This window comes from Pangasianodon hypophthalmus, chromosome 6 (assembly GCF_027358585.1).
Source record: "Pangasianodon hypophthalmus isolate fPanHyp1 chromosome 6, fPanHyp1.pri, whole genome shotgun sequence".
NCBI lineage: Eukaryota > Metazoa > Chordata > Actinopteri > Siluriformes > Pangasiidae > Pangasianodon > Pangasianodon hypophthalmus.
In genome coordinates this window covers 22,382,891-22,399,512 of record NC_069715.1, presented here as the reverse complement: position 1 = coordinate 22,399,512, position 16,622 = coordinate 22,382,891, and the positions used below count along the sequence as shown (strand labels likewise).

The window sequence follows — 16,622 nt, the reverse complement described above, 5'->3', positions numbered from 1 at the left end:
TGCTGCTAATGTCTTGGTGCTAGGCAAGCACCAAGTCCATGCCTCAACGGGTCAGAGCTGTTTTGGTGGCACAAGGGGGACCTACACAAAATTAGGCAGGTGGTTTTAATGTTATGGCTGATCAGACACAGGCAGAGGCAGAGATGAATGATGTGGTATATAATGAATGACCTGCCATTTTGGCAGGTTTAGTCATTATTGTGGGAAGCTGTTGTTATCACTGCCAAAAAATAAAAAAGTAGTTCCTGATTTCTAGTGTAGAAGCAAAACAAAGGAAGCAAAGTTTCAGAGGTGCTTATTTTAACTGCCAATAACACAATAGGCCAAGCATTAATAAGTATGAGAAACCACGATAAAACAGCAATCTCTTTAAGCTCTTAGTGTGCATGAATGTATTTGTAGCATGTTAATACAGAACTAGTCCTTCTGAAATGGTGTAACAATTCTCGCGATGCAGCATGCGGTGAAGTCGATTCCCAAGCCCTATAGGGAAATTAAGTTAAGTAACAAGCCAATGATTTTACAATAATCTTAACTTTTATGTCAGATACAATTATAGATTGATTAAGGTTGTAACTAATACAAAGGATAACATCATATAAATGCTCCCTGTGTTTTATGTGAAAGCCTGTCTGTATACTCTGTTTTTCCATTGAATATGCTTTCTTTCTCCTGTCAAAAGAAAGCATATTCAATGGAAAAACAGAAACATTAAATGAACTCTGAGAACTCTGAGCACTGTAGTGTGCTTTGGAGCATTTTTTTAGTAGGAGTAAAACTATTTGAGATCTTAAAGTGTATGGCATATTTCAACCACAAATAATTACTTGGTTGCATGCTTATCTTGCCAAGAATTTGTCATCGTCATTGTCATCTTCCTCCCTACTTGTTGTGTAATCCATGGGTCTTCTTTAGTTTTGGTCCTGTCTCCACTCCGTTCTGTTACTCATTGTGTTCACCTATTTAATGTTAGCCCTTGATTGCTTTGTCAACTTATACCCAGTCCTAGCTATTGTATCATGCATTTCTGAGCCTTGTATTCTGTGTTCTAGTTTTGGGCAGAGGTAAAGCCTTCTTCAAAGTTGCTTTACTGTAATTGGGCAAAAAACAAACAAACAAAAAAAACATTAATGCTGAGTTTTTATTAATGTAATTTAAAAGTAGATGAGTTATAGATGCAGTATACCCAAAAATCTGAAAAATCTGACCAAAATCTTAATTTCTACCAATAATGTCTTGCCCTAAATTTCTATAACCTTCTGTAGAGGTTACAGAAAACATTGTGAGCTTTTACAATCTTCAACTGGGACGAATTAGGATTGATCTGTTGTGTTGAAAAACAGAAATTGAGCAGGGATGAAAAAAAAAATTGCAGATGGCATTGACTGAATTAACACAGCCCAAAACAAGACTGTCATGTGGAGCAGGTGGATTACTGGGTGGATAATGCTAACAAATTTATGTACCATTATGATTGTTACAGAGTTTCTCAGTTGATATAACACATTTCTCCACACTAATAATTGACACACCTATCTGGATGGCTAATTGTACAGTTTACCTAAACCATGTCTTCAAAAGAATTACACTGTGTCAGAAACTCCCCCTGCTTTTGTGCTTGTTTATAATGCCATGTGCTTTGGTTTTTGTTCTGATCCTGTCTCCGATACTGTCCAATCATTGGTCTCTTACTGATAGTGTTCACCTATTCTGTGTTTGGCTATTGATCAATTTGCTTTCTTATATCCCCAATATGTCATAGTATGTTCATTGTAAAGTCCCATGGTATATTACTGAGTGTTTGTCTCCATGTAGTATACCTGTTGTACTTCTCGTTGCTTTTGACTCATGCTTGTGTACTGGAATTATGAATATGGATATACTGTATCCATCAACCCTTTCTGCCTGTGCTTGGACTCCTGCTTTTTCAACTTGCACATTTTTTTCACCTTCAAATAATGTACCCCCAGATTGAGGTCAGCTGGGTTAGCAAAGCACACAACAAAGGACCTGTCAGATTTTTTTCTATGTATATAAAACACTCTGGAGCCTTAAAAAACAATAAAGAAGAAGAGACTAGAGAGCGAATGGCACGGAGAAGAGGCATAAAGATAAGAGGAGGTAGAATAGTTGATTGAGGAAGAGAGCAAAGAGTAGAATAGGATAGAGGAAGAGTGGAGAAGGTTAAAAAAAAAAAAAAAAGATGGCAGAAGAAGGAGAGGACAGGTAAGAAGAAGAGATCGAATTGACCCACCATCCAACAAGATAAAGGGAAGACATGGATCAAGACAATCCCTGAGTCAGGGATTGTCTTCAAATGAAGACTGAAGACCTACCTCTTGACTAAGCACTTAAGAAGAGAAAATGAAAGAAAAAAAAATGCACTGTATTTGCTGCTGCACCAACTCATCTCTAACAGTTTTAGAGTATTCATAGACTCTGGCCTATTTGTGCTAGCATAAGTATATTGTCTGATTGAGAGTACAAAGCACCTCTGTAAGTCAATCTAGATAAGCTGCCAAATGTTGTAAATACAAGTCTAAGGTGATGATGAGGAAGAGATTTGAGAGGAACAGCACAAAGAAACAATCTCAAATGCGATGAAAACCTTCAACCATGATCTCTCCCAGTTAGACGCTTGACCGAGACAATACTGTCTTGGGGCCATCTAAGCAGTAAGATTCCTATTTTGTACGATTCATGAATATGAATTATTCATAAATATGAATATCAGTGACATCCTAATCAAAGGCAAGACCAGGAGTAACTGGAATTGAGGCAATTTATGGTAGTTTGGGACAATGTTCCACCATTCAGCACTGGTATGCAAGGAGATTGAAACATATCTGCATTTCCTAATGGTGTTTCTTCCACCACATTCACTATTTCTGAATCCCTTTGAATTTCTCTTCTTCTAAAGATAGAACATATATGAAAACACAGGCCGTGTAAAATTTTCCCCTGCCATTTCAGAAACTGTAAATTACTACCTTGTCCTTTTACTAAAAGCTATTTTACATACCACACTGAAGAACTTTTTTGCGTATGGAACTATAACTATATATATTTAATCAAAAGATGATTGTAGTTTTCAGATCATTTGTTCTGTATTAAAAATGTATCTGAGAAGAAAGAGAAGTATTTCCATTTGCAGTGGAAGTACACTGTTCTGCAAACTTCAAAGTAGCTTTTCATGGGAGTGTTAATTGGTTTGAAGGCATTGATTTCAGTCTGGAAAAAAATGGGTTATATCAGTTAGAAAAACTGTAATGTGTTAATTATTTGTGTGTGATGAATTGCCTATATTTACCTTCCCTCTAACTAGGAAATGATTGATGAATGTGAGTTCAATTTTTATTTTAACAGTTAAATATTTTGCTTATATTCATATTTTTACGCAGATTGGTGCAGATATCTGTGGCTTTTTTGACGACACAACCGAGGAGCTGTGCACACGCTGGATGCAAGTCGGAGCCTTTTATCCTTTTAGTCGTAACCACAACGCCCAGTACTACAAAGTAAGTATATGCACTATATAAAACATCACTGCTAACAGTAGCAATTACATTGCTGAATCAACTCTTATAATGCTCTATTAACTCATACACATACAATTTATCAGGAGCTATCAGTGGGTCCAAATCCTCACTTTCCTACTACATACTACATACTTTTTCCTAGTAGTTTTGCTGAACAATATGCTTTATGAAGAATAACTGAATTTATAGTTACATACTATGATCACATCTCTGTGTAACATGCTACACTGTACAACATAATATAAAAATAAATTTATAATGCACATGCTCATTCAGCACTAATGTGTTAAATAAGCTCTGTAGTGGTTAATCAAACAATTAAATGATATAGCTGTAAATTCAAGAGTCGAACTGTAAGAGTTAATTTAACACTAAACCAAACACTTCTATTTTGGTCATTTTACTCCATGTTAAACCACACCAATACCTGCTAAAAAATGCATGAATATTTAATTATACATTAGCATCTGTAAGAACTGAAAGAGTCACTTGGGGTTCCAATATGTGTCCTTCTTCTAACATTCTTTGTCCATGATTTATTCCCCAATCATAATTGTTAGATTAGAGAAAGAGAGAGCGACAATCACAGAATATGTTATGAGCTTATGTGTTTAAGGGGCCAAATGAGGATGAATGGAAAATGATTTCCATGGCGAAATGAGATGAATAAGGCTTGACCTTTTAGTGAGTGAGTAATCAGTCCTCCAAAGTCTCCTCTGTCAAGATTAGCTTTTGCACACGTAGATCCAAAGCCTCTCTCTCATCCCATAGCAGATCATCTCTGTTTTTTCGTTTAGCTGCAGTACATTCCAAAAGCCCACTACCAACAACAAATCCATCATTATTTATTTAACCTACCTACAATCATTGGTCATTTGATCAGACATACTCTATAGAGGAGCTATTTTAGTGTACAGTAGATCCAGAAATACTGACTGTAGCCTGCCCATTTTGCTGACCACCATTGTACTAGTACTGACCAGATGCAGTATTATTTGAGTGGTAGGCCATACACACTCACAAAAGTAATAAAGATATAAGTGGGTGTGATGCTGGTATGATTGTATCTTGCACAACATTGCTGCTGAGGTTTTAAGTCCTTCCTTCCTTCCTTCATTCATTTTCCTTCTGTTTTTCTTGGTGGTGGTCATGGTGACAGCAGGCTGAGAAAGTCAGCCCAGGCTTCTCTATCCTAAGCCACAGATACCAGCTCCTCTCCAGGCAACTGTAATATATTATCACTTCACCAAGTTCTGGGTCTCCATCCAGTATGGTGTGCCATAATACAACTCTATTTTCATCCCAGTTGCTTCACAATCAGCAGCAAAACATTTGAGTATATGTCGGAAATGCCAAGAGAACAATATAATCTGCAAATAACAGGAGTGGTACATACCAGACACCAATCCAGCCTTGGTTGTGTCTTGATATTTTGTCCATGAAAGCCAAAAACTGTAGTGGAGTTAAAGCTTTGCCCCAGATCTCCATGCAGGATTGAAGAGAGGTATTAACTACACAACAGTAATCTTGTCCAGGGCTTTCAACGTCTCCTGCTGGATCTCATCTACCACTTCAGCCTTGCCGCTATGGAGTCACATAGACGAACTCCAAAACGCCAGATGTCTGGCACTGCTTTTTGAATAGAAGGAATGTCCAGTGGTTTAAGGAGTTTCTCAAAGTGCTCCTTCTCTCACTCAATGATATCTCTAGTATGAGTTACCCCCTTGAGCACCTGATCCACCTTCTCCAAGAAGGCTAAATACTCTGAACTGCATTCATTCCCTGTTTTCTTTCCTAAGTCTTGAAATTGAGGCAATTCTATTTAATGCTATGTATAGCTTGCCTGCAGACACCACCCTAAGGGGTCAGGGTACGCAAGCCTCTTGACAAGGTCTTGAATCACGAAAAGAATAATAATAATAATAATAATAATAATAATAATAATAATAATAATAATAATAATATTTTTTCCTTTTTTAAGCCTCAGGATCCTGCAGCTTTTGGTGCCAACTCTGTGCTAGTGAGAAGTTCCAAACACTACCTGAACATCCGCTACACACTCCTGCCGTACCTATACACACTCTTCTATAGGGCTCACGTGAGTGGGGACACCGTGGTGAGACCCGTCATGCATGAGTGAGTTTACTACCAAGATATGCTTTTATTTTTAAAGTGTCACTCTACTAACCAACAGAGAGTGTTGAAGCAGTGAGAACAGTAACACACAATCTATAGAGGAGTCTATTAATTGAGCCAACATCAGGATTTAGTTTTTAATACTCTTAACTATAACAACATTATTTGTCCTGGTCTAGACTAAAATTAGACTAAGAAAACTACAAAATATTAACATAGGAACCTCATAAACAGGGACCAATATTACAAGGCTCAGAATTATAGTAACACAAGCAAGACTTCATAGTCCTGGAACAGAAACACAGAAAAAAAAGTAATAATAATAGTAAAAATAAATAAATAAATAAATAAATAAATAAATAAGACATAAGTAGAGTCTGAAGACAAAGCAGGATATAAAACAAAACAGAAATACATGGTGCTTGTTGCCATGGGAACCACAACAGACAGGACTCGGGTAGGGTAAACTCATGATGCTATTATCGATCAATTTTACTAATGCCATCAAACAGCGCCAGCAGCTTGTTCAGTGTGGTATGCGTGGCCTTACATATGCTGTGAGCATTATAACATGCAGACAGGAACATACAATGCAAAACTGTGTGTCTTGCAGCTTTGGATTAACATGTTATACCACTTGCAAAGGAAATACTTAAGATAGTTTAGAATTTATGTTTTTTTTTTTTAATTCCCTTGTAGGTTTGCAAATAGATTTTATTTAAAATCATAAATAAATAAAGTCCTTTAATCAAACAAATTCATGCAGTGGTACAACTTGTGGCATTAGTTATAAGTTTGTAAGTGAAAAGTGTGTTTGTTTTGCATTTTGTTTCAGATTCTACTCAGACCCTGCAACATGGACAGTGGATCGTCAATTCCTATGGGGAGCACATTTGCTTATTACACCTGTACTGGATGCTGTAAGACACACACACACACACACACACACACACACACTCACACACACAGAGAAATATACATATTTATTGTAATCTTTCATTTACACAGACAAGACCTTTCTGATTGATCTCTTCATTCTACACACGTCTCTGTCATACGCATACACAAACACAGAGATCTCTGTCTCTCGTACTTACTCCCATAAGCATGGCCGTGTTACTCGGCTCCTGTCTGCTCCCTCTGGGTGTGTGTGATGGTGACCTCCACTGGGACTTGCTGCAAAAAAAGAGAGGGAATTATTTCTCCTTTCCATTTCCCTCCCTCCTTTCTTCCTTTCTTCCCTTCCTAATGAGATCGCCGACCTCATTACAGTGAAATTAGAGCAACAGATAGATTGCGGTCATGTTCAAATGGGTGATTAATTGCCAATTTAACACGCTCTCACTCGTTATGAAAAATATGTGAAATAGATTTGATTCATAACAAATCCTTGGGAAAGTTTTATTTTTTTTAATGGAAAGTGCAGCACTGTAAAAGTGAAATGTGCTGAATAGTATGCTTACTAATATGCTCAAATATGAGTGAGAAAAACTTCTGAGTGCATGGTCAAGGGCTGTTTATATTCCATCATTTATCAAAAACTAATACACAATTTTAAAATATACTGTACTGTAGGTGCATTTACAACAGGAGAACTTTTTTTAGGAGCTCAGGCAATTATTCATCTCAGGGAGTTTAGGCACTTTTCCAGCAGATGAACTAATTTTAGATCCTGGGTCATGCATAGCTCCAGGAACAACTGTAGGCTTGCTATTTAAATGCAAGCTTTACAGAATGACTAACTCTAATTTTATAACAAAGTTGGTGCAGCAAAACAGAATGTTCCAGCAGCCCTTTATTTATTTATTTATTTTGTTTTGGGCTTAGCCCTCTGCATGTCATTGTGCTTTTGCAGTCTAAATAAATCTGTCTGAGTTAGTGACAACACAGAACCGTGACTAGTCGAAACACTGTGTAGTTCTTATTCAGGACAGTTCTGCAACTATTTAGTTCCTCAGAAGATTCCAGAACCAGAGACAAAACATAGACAACCTAAACAGCCCGGAGAGCGCGTTCCATAAGTAATCACAGCCGTGCCGAAAATCAGTATAACCACAAGCTTGCGAGTGCAATATTGCTTTTATACAACAGTTTTATGAACAAGAAATTAATATTGAGTAAGTGATATTTCGGACACAATATGGCCAAATGTTCTGCTTCTTTTTGATCCGCTAGCAGAAATAGATCTTGAAGAAGCCACACTCACTTTATAGCAATTCAACTAGCTTACTAGCTAGCTCACATTGAGCCTACATTCCCATTAAGGGTGTTTCTGATTAAATTAGCACCCCTTCTTCCTTTTCATCTTCAACTGATGAGCTTTCATTTAAGCTAAATGTTAGATTCCTGAACAGTACTGTTTGTCCGCTGATGATGTCACTAACATTATTGTAGCAACCATTTCGAACTAGGAGGTTGAAATTTACATGGCGAACACAGAAGAGTGGAGAGATACACAGAGTGAAACATCCCAGTGTGGGTATAGGAAAAATAGGCACTCTTGGAATGTCACTTGACCAATCAAACAAGTGGACCAGAACTAACTTTCCATAACAGCACAGCTCAAACAGTAGTAATCCCAGGATTATATTATTGTGCCCATTCTAATACATTACTGTTTCTGTAGTAACAAGTTAGACAGTTGTTTTTTGATGGACATTTTTTTTTTTTAAATTGGTAGTTGTTCCGGCAGAGAGGCACTGTGACCAAAATAGATTTTATAATGTGTAGTATAAATATATAGTGCATAATGCGTAGCCTAGAATTCAAGTCTAGTGTCCTTCTTAGACTGTCAGCCCCAAGCCTCTCTCGTAAGCCCTGAGTAACTTGAAATTTGTGTGTAAAACCACATGTAAACTGTGCGAATCCATTAACTGTGCACCTTCAATGCGCTTTCATAAACCCTAAGGTCACTTTAAGCATGGCACTGGAATATGCAAATTTGCAGAAGCCTGTTTCTGTCAGTTGAAAACAGTTTGTTTTTTTACCATTTACTACATTAAATCTGAATAATGAGTAATGAACATTCTGTGTCAGAATGATGATTTATCATTGCTGCTGTAAACTTGGTTTCATATTAGATATTCATTGCACATTTAAATGTCTATAAACAGAGACATTTTCCATTACTTCATTAACAAAATACACACTCATGTCTACATGCTTTTGTATTATGCTTATTTTGTTATTTGTAAATAAATGCAACACCCCCAATTTATCTGATCATGGATGTAAATTAGTACTCATAATTTGGGATGTCAGTAAATAAGGAAGAATAGAATCTGTTCTGAGAAATCATTTATGTGTATTACACCTAATGAAGAATAATGTAATCTTTAAACTTTATTATTATTATTATTATTGTTGTTGTTGTTGTTGTTACATTAATGTATTACATTAATTAAGTATTTTTAATGATTTGTTTTGCTGTTGCAGGGAGCGGTCACAGTGCAAGCATACATTCCTGATGCCGTGTGGTACAACTATGAGACGGTAAGAACACACACACACACACACACACACATACATGCACACACACACACACACAGAAGTCTAGAGATGTCATGAGTATTAGGACTTTTCGATATTCTTGTTCTATATTCTTGAGATGACAGCAAGATAGCAAATCACAAAAATTCAGAAGACACTCTTAGCTCCATTCATGTATCCATTCACGAAAACTTTTAATAACTTTTAATAAGCACTTTATTTTTGGCATGTCAGTAACTAGGCATGTCTGTGAGTAGTCACTGCAAGTTCTCATACAACATATTTGCAGCACCTTCTATATGATAAATATCAATATTCTGTCACAAGCACACTCGACTTCTCTGTAGATTGTACACTCGACTTCTCTGTAGATGAATTTCTGCATTAATGTAACCTGACCCTCCCATATCTCCCCTACACTATTTGAATAAGATTGAGATGTAATAAATACATTAAGATCATCAAAAAAAAGCCCAATTCATGTATAATTTAGTGCTGGTCACGACATGATTAAGACTTGAGTAGAATGTCTGTTGTCTGTAAAGTGATATATAATACTAATGATAGGATTAAAAAAAAAAAAAAAAAAAAAAAAGCTATATAACATCAGTGTTTAATGTTGCCATAATACTTAATATTGCCATAACCAGACGCCTTGTCCCATCCCACAGAACCAACCAATCATCGCAGTGTTTATGAATTCGTAGATTATTGAAGTGCAAAGTGCTATTGTTCAAGCTGTACTTTTATAGAACATCTTTTGGCCAATCAGATTTATATTTGATAAGTCAACAGCACTGTGGTTTAGGTATTAAATAAATCACAACAGGAAACTAGAAGACTGTTATAGCCGCTATAACATACTGTAAGTGATAACAAGTACCTGTTATCACTTACAGTACATTATAATGGCTTTAAATAGTCTCTCTTTTTTTCTCTCTTGAAGTTTGTTGGACAAACAAGCAACTTGTCATGTTACAGAGAAACTAAAAAGTGCAAAGTCATCTGTTCCGGAAACAGACTATTAAAAAGCGCTGACACTGGAGACAGATTCCATAAATGTTTATAAATGTGTCCTTACAGAAAGCTTCACCATATCACTAATTATGTGTTTTTCTTTGTTTTTAAGATCTGTTTATTGTTAGCTATAGATTACGTACTGTAGATCGCCACCAAACAAATCCCTGTGAATGTTGCTGTTACTATAAACCTGTCACGACAGTCAGAGCTGCTGTTATTGAAAATTAATCAACACTTTCGGACCAATCAGATATATTGTATTGAGTCTGGGTTGAAAATGTATCATTTTGTTTTCAAACAAACACAAATTTACAGGCAGGTCACAAAGGCTTGTCAATATTCTACAGGCTTTGGTATTTTGCTCCCAGCAATTCGGTAGCATTAAAACTTATACACACAGATAAAGAACAACAACAAAAAAAATGTCTACTCACATAAAAAGTGCAAAAAGTTAAATAAATTCATATTGTAATACATAACAGTTGTTTTCACATCTTATACTATGATACTGGATCTAGGAATAAAATAATTAATGAGCAAAAAACACAGGGAGAAAAATTACTGAACACTTATATATAATGTAGTTACATTCATGTTAATAAATTAGTGTAATGAGGCTGAAAATCATGTTTTTAGATGTTCTACTTGACCAAAGTGCATGTACCAACTTAATCATTGAGTTCGTTATCTCAGTAAGATATCCTTATCTTGTAGTTATATTGCTCTTTCACTCTCTCTTTCTCTCTCTCTCTCTCTCTCTCTCTCTCTCTGTTGTTTCAAACTGCATAAAGTACAGGAGGCACTAAATATGAATCCCTCAGATAAGAAGTCTCTTAGAAGTCTGTTCTTCTAGATTACTATATACATTTAAAACTTTAGGTCGTAGTATTTTATTAATAAAAACTCAAAATGAATCAAAAACCAGTATCAAATTTTGCTCACTATCTAAAGTGGTTTTGAAGAGAGGATGTTAAATGGAATAAAAAGAAAGCTTTTGCTTTGAAGTCATTTACAACCTGGTCATTTATCTTCTTGTACAGTAAAACACACCTCCTGATATAATGTGTTTATTAGGGGTAGTTTTGATGCCATAAGTATGAGGTTATTTAGAAACCAGTTGCAGGGTGAAGAGGTGAAAACAGACTGGAAGAACTGGTGCATTTTAACATGTGTTGATTAAGAACAAGAGCTACTACAGCTTCTTGTCAGAGGTTAATGAGCACTGATCATGCAAGAGATAAAACAAGCTTAATCTCAAGCCTCTTTTCATGGACAGTGTTTCTGTGTGTGTGTGTGTGTGTGTGTGTGTGTGTGTGTGTGTGTGGTACACGTTGTCAATTATGGGCTTAGTCAATTGTCATTTGGCTATTGGGTGAGGAGTGATTCCAGCTGAGATGGATGGATGAGTAGATGAGTAGTGAAGAGAAACGCTCCTCATGGAGTTGAGCAATGAAGAGTATGAGATAAGAGCTAAAACTGCTCATAAACACCATTGTGACAGTATAGACTGAGACAGAGAAAGAGATCAAGAGAGAGATAGAGAGAGAGATAGAGAGAGAGAGATGGGGGCATAAAAGAGGGCATAAAAAGCATAATAGAGAAGTGGTGTGATTATGGTCATTTTAAATTCGATATATTGATTATTTTTGGAAAGTCATTTTTCCTATAAAATAAGTCAGATTAACTTTTTTAATGGATCTTGTCATCAACATGTTTTTTTTTTATAACAGATAAGCGCTTGTTCTGTTTTAATAAAAATATTGCTTTCGATAGTCCTGCCCATAAAGCTCCACTGAAATATAATGTTTTTTTTTCTTCTACCACTTTTGCCCAATTGAGACATTAAAAAGAGATTAAAAATAAGTTTGTGCATTATTAGTCTGACAGTACACTTAGTGCTGTTCAACTGTATAGTATATACAAGATTCATGATTTAAAATCCAACTTTTTATTTTTACACCAAAGAGGAGGGATTCCTTTTTCAGTCTGGTTCATCTATAGGTTTCTTCCTCATGTTGTCTCAGGGGGATTTTCCTTGCCACTGATGCCTCTGGCTTGCTCATTAGGGATCTAAATCCACTTCTGGATTTAAAAACTGCTCTGTGACAATGTTTATTGTTAAGAATGCTGTTAAGAATAACTGAATCAGATTGAATATTGACTGTCTGATACCTGCATGTTTTAGTTTTTTTTGATGAAGATGATTAGGAAGATGATGATAGAAGTTATTAATAAAATGATGATGATGATGATGATGGGGAGGAGGATAGTGAAAATGAAAATCATGATTTTTTTTCTTTTGATTTGGCAGGAAGAGAAAATCAAGGAGCGTAAACAAAGCGTTGAACTGTCACTGCCGCTAGATAAGATGGGTCTTCATATCAGGGGAGGAGCCATTCTGCCAATCCAGAGAACTGCAGTCACTACTGTGTATAGGTAACCCTGCCCACTGCCTTCATACATGCCCACATACACACACACACACACACACACACACACACACAATAGGAGTCTTATAGTCAAAGTCATTTTCTTAACAGTTCCATAGTGCTGACCTTGATGATGATGATGATGATGATGACTTGTTATGTATCAAATGATGATGATACATGTATTAAGCATCAAACTGATAACGCAATGGTGTTCTATTAGAGTATTTAATTTGTAACAGTTAGGATATTAAGGGTGTAAAGTTTAAACATATTTTGAAAATATTGTGAAGTTTGAAAAAAATTATAGTGGTGTAACACAGTGACACTATCTGTATCTGTTCAGAGAATATGTAATTTATATGAACCCTAGCACTATGTCCTAGGAAAACATTGTTAGGTAGAAATGGCAGCACTGTCAGCATGGTGTGTGAATTCTGGCCCTGGTGGTTCCTCAACCTCAGCTACATCATTCGAGTTGATAACTGGTCTCAAGAAGAGATGAAGAGATGTGCGAGAGATTTTTGTATTCCTGCTCACACAGTTATTTTTCTTTGTACTTGCCTGCAATATTTTCTAATGAACTTAGTTTGTTCTAGTTCCCAAAATATAAACAAACTAGAATTAGCAGTTACTAAGGATGCTGTAAATGCATTGTGCAGCACTGCACAGTTGTGCTACTGAACATGATGTCTTTTTGTCTCAAGCTTCATATATAACTGAAAGTAAAAACCTCTCGCTGGCATGCTGAAATTATGACTATGTACTTCAAAGGCTCTGCTTTTCACTCCCTCTTATTTAGTTCCTTGTAAAAGTAGTGTGTGATGATGAAAGCGTGTGTGTTCCTGCAGTCGGCGTTCTCCTATGGGCCTGATCATTGCACTCGATGACAACAACCAGGCATCAGGCGAGCTGTTCTGGGATGATGGAGAGTCTCGAGGTACTAATTAAAAAAAAAAAAAAAAAAAAGTGCTGATTTTTCTCTAGTATTTTCTTATCTGTGTGTGTGGGTGTGTTTGTATATCTTCTTGTATATGTATACACCTTGTTTATGTAGTGGGTGTGTTGTATATCTTCTATGATGATTTCCTTATCAGTGTTATTGCTGTATAAAGCATATCTAAGTTGTTATCATTTGAAGAGGGATTTATTATTTTATTTCATCGTAACAGATACATGTGTCTTCCAGTGATAACAGTGTGGGTGAAACAGAGTGTGTGCAAGTGTGTTTGTAAGTGCGTGTGGGGGGGTGGTGGTTGAATGGATGGGTGTGTGTGTGTGTGGGTGAGAAAGAGGGAACAGAGATGCAGAGAAATCTAATGTAATATATTTGTGTATGAGAGAGAAAAAGGAAATTTGTGTGTGCGTGTGTGTGTGTCCTCTCATTGTGTAGTGTTTTCTAAGGAAGTGTGTGTGAGTTCTAGGTGTATTCATGAGCGAGAGTAATTTTGTAGTCAAGTGCTTCAATTTTGCAAGTTACTTAGAATTTAAAACAAACACAGAGCAAGGACAGGTATAGTGGATATAAAATAGTCGATAAAATGAAACCAAGATAAAACATGTCAGATCTTTTTCCACATTTAGTGTGATATAGCAGCCAACAAACTTCAAGTGAAAAATAGAACATTTTAGGGGGAAAAAAATTACAATAACCTGGTTGTACAAGTGTGAACTAATACTTTGTTAAAGCACCCTTTGCTTGCACTACAGCACTCAGTCATTTTTGGGTAAGAATTATATTCCACTCTCCCTTGCAAAAATACTCCAAAACCATCAAATTTTAAATCTCCTGTGCACACATTCAAGTCATTCCAAATGTTTTTGGAGGATTTAGATGTGGCTTCTAAATGGACTGTTCCAAAATGTTGACCTTCTTCTTCTGAAGCCATTCCTTTGTTGATTGGATTTGTGCTTTGGGTCATTGACATGGCTGGAATGTAACATTTTTCTTCATCTTCAGCTGTCTAAGAGAGGCCTGCAGGTTTTGTGCCAAAATATATTGGTATTTGAAGCTATCTATGATTCCTTCTATCTTGATTAGAGCCTTCGTCTCAGCTGAAGAGAAGCAGCTCCATTGCATGATGCTTCCACCACCATGCTTCACCGTGGTTACAGTGTTCTTTGGGTGGTAGGCTGTCTTGGTTTTAGATCTTAGAATTATGCCCAAAGAGTTCTACTTTGGTCTCATCAGACCAAAGCATATTTTGTCACATGGTTTGGGGTGACTTAAGTGGGCTTAATTTTTTTTTTTTTTTTTTTTTTTTTATGATAAAAGGTTTCTGTCTCGCCACCCTACCTCATAGCCCAGACATGTGAAGAAGACGAGAAATTGTTGTCACATGCAGGGAGTGGACAATACTTGGCAGATTTTCCTGCAGCTACTTAAATGTTGCCATAGGTCTCTTTTTCTTCTTTTCCTTTTGTCAATTTTGAAAGGAAGTCCTGTTCTTGGTAATACACCGTGGTGCCCCGTTTTCTTTACGTGTTGATGATTGCCTTCATGGTGTTCCATGATACACCAAATGTTTTGGAAATTCTTTTGTACCCCTCTCCTGATTAATATCTTTCAACAATGAGCATCACCAGCATCATTAAATTTGCAGATGATTCTACACTCATTGGACTTAACCCTGGGGTGATGAAACAGCATATAGAAGGGAGATCTGGTGGTGTGGTCACAGAACAACAATCTCTCCCTAAATGCCAGCAAAATGAATAAAATGATTGCTGACCTGCAGTAGAGGAGGGAGTAGCACACACCACTGCACATAAGTGAGAACGAGGTGGAGAGGGTGAACCCCTTTAAATTCACATCAGCAAGGATCTTATCTGGTCCTGGAACGCATCTTACCTAATAAGGAAGTCTCATCAATGCCTGTACTTAGTGAGGACACTAAAGATATTTTGCATGCCCCCCAAAAATTCTGCAGGGGAACCATCAGGAGCATTTTCACCAGTGGCATCAGGCTGGTTTGGAGACTGCTCTGCTCAGGACTGCAAGCCTCTTAAGTGGGTGTTTAGAATTGTTCAAACCTTCACAGGAGCATACTTCCCATTACTCGAGGACATTTTTTGTATCAGGGTCATCAGTACAGCCCACAACATCATCATGCACAGAACCCAACACAGCCTCTTTACAATTCTTCCATTAGGTAGATGCTATAAGAATGTGAAATTAAGAACCACAAGGCTAGGGAACAGCTTTTATCCACAGGCCATGAGGCTTGTCAGTGACTCTCACTTACTGGCCCTGCTACTGACACAAACAACTGCTTCTGTCTAGAACTTTATTCTTGCACCCATAATGATCTGTCACCCTTATTTTGCATTTTTTTCTGGCTGCAGCCAGGCTCACTGTTGAATTGAAACAGTCCAAAATATTGATGTGTGCTGCTTTATTCTCAGTATAACAACATTAAAATTCAGTGTGTGTAATAACAGCTCAGTAAATTGACGTGTGATGTGTATTACTGATTAAAGCACCTGTATCATCCTTTTGCCCTGTGATCTTTGTGTATCTGAACTTGGCTGAATGCTCTCTCTCTCTTTCTTTCTTAGACACTGTTTCATCTGGGGCCTACATCCTTTACCAGTTCTCCGTTGTTCAAGTAGGTATTCTAAATATCATGTTCACTATTATCAGTATTGTGTCCCATTGTCCTAGATTGTCTCTTTGTTATATAGCATTATAACTGTAACACTGCTTCTATATTAAAATATATATATATATATATATATATATATATATTTCCTGTATTCACTTCAACAGCTATACTTACATGCAGCCTAATAATCTGTTAATAATAATCTGCAGTCAATGATCTATTTAATAATCTGTTTTATGGGAAAACATGAAACTACATCACCATTACACTTGTGTACATTCTGTGGATGTGCATTTGTGTGACGACTACATTTGCAACCTAATCAAGCGTTAATCTTCCAACTAAGCTCAGTCAGAATAAAAAACGTTCATGTATACATCTCAATTGGGGCTTCCAGAGAGTGT

At 36.6% G+C, this 16,622-nt stretch overlaps 1 protein-coding gene across 1 annotated transcript in view; it reads left to right on the top strand.

Annotated features, from left to right (window-relative positions):
- The window catches only part of si (sucrase-isomaltase (alpha-glucosidase)), a 75,884-nt gene that overhangs the window by 28,479 nt on the left and 30,783 nt on the right, over positions 1–16,622 (top strand). The window contains exons 17-23 of the mRNA XM_034305154.2: positions 3,402–3,518; positions 5,521–5,675; positions 6,511–6,595; positions 9,111–9,167; positions 12,496–12,620; positions 13,465–13,553; positions 16,172–16,221. Coding sequence (XP_034161045.2) covers positions 3,402–3,518; positions 5,521–5,675; positions 6,511–6,595; positions 9,111–9,167; positions 12,496–12,620; positions 13,465–13,553; positions 16,172–16,221 — 678 coding nt within the window. The remainder of the gene's footprint in view (positions 1–3,401; positions 3,519–5,520; positions 5,676–6,510; positions 6,596–9,110; positions 9,168–12,495; positions 12,621–13,464; positions 13,554–16,171; positions 16,222–16,622) is intronic.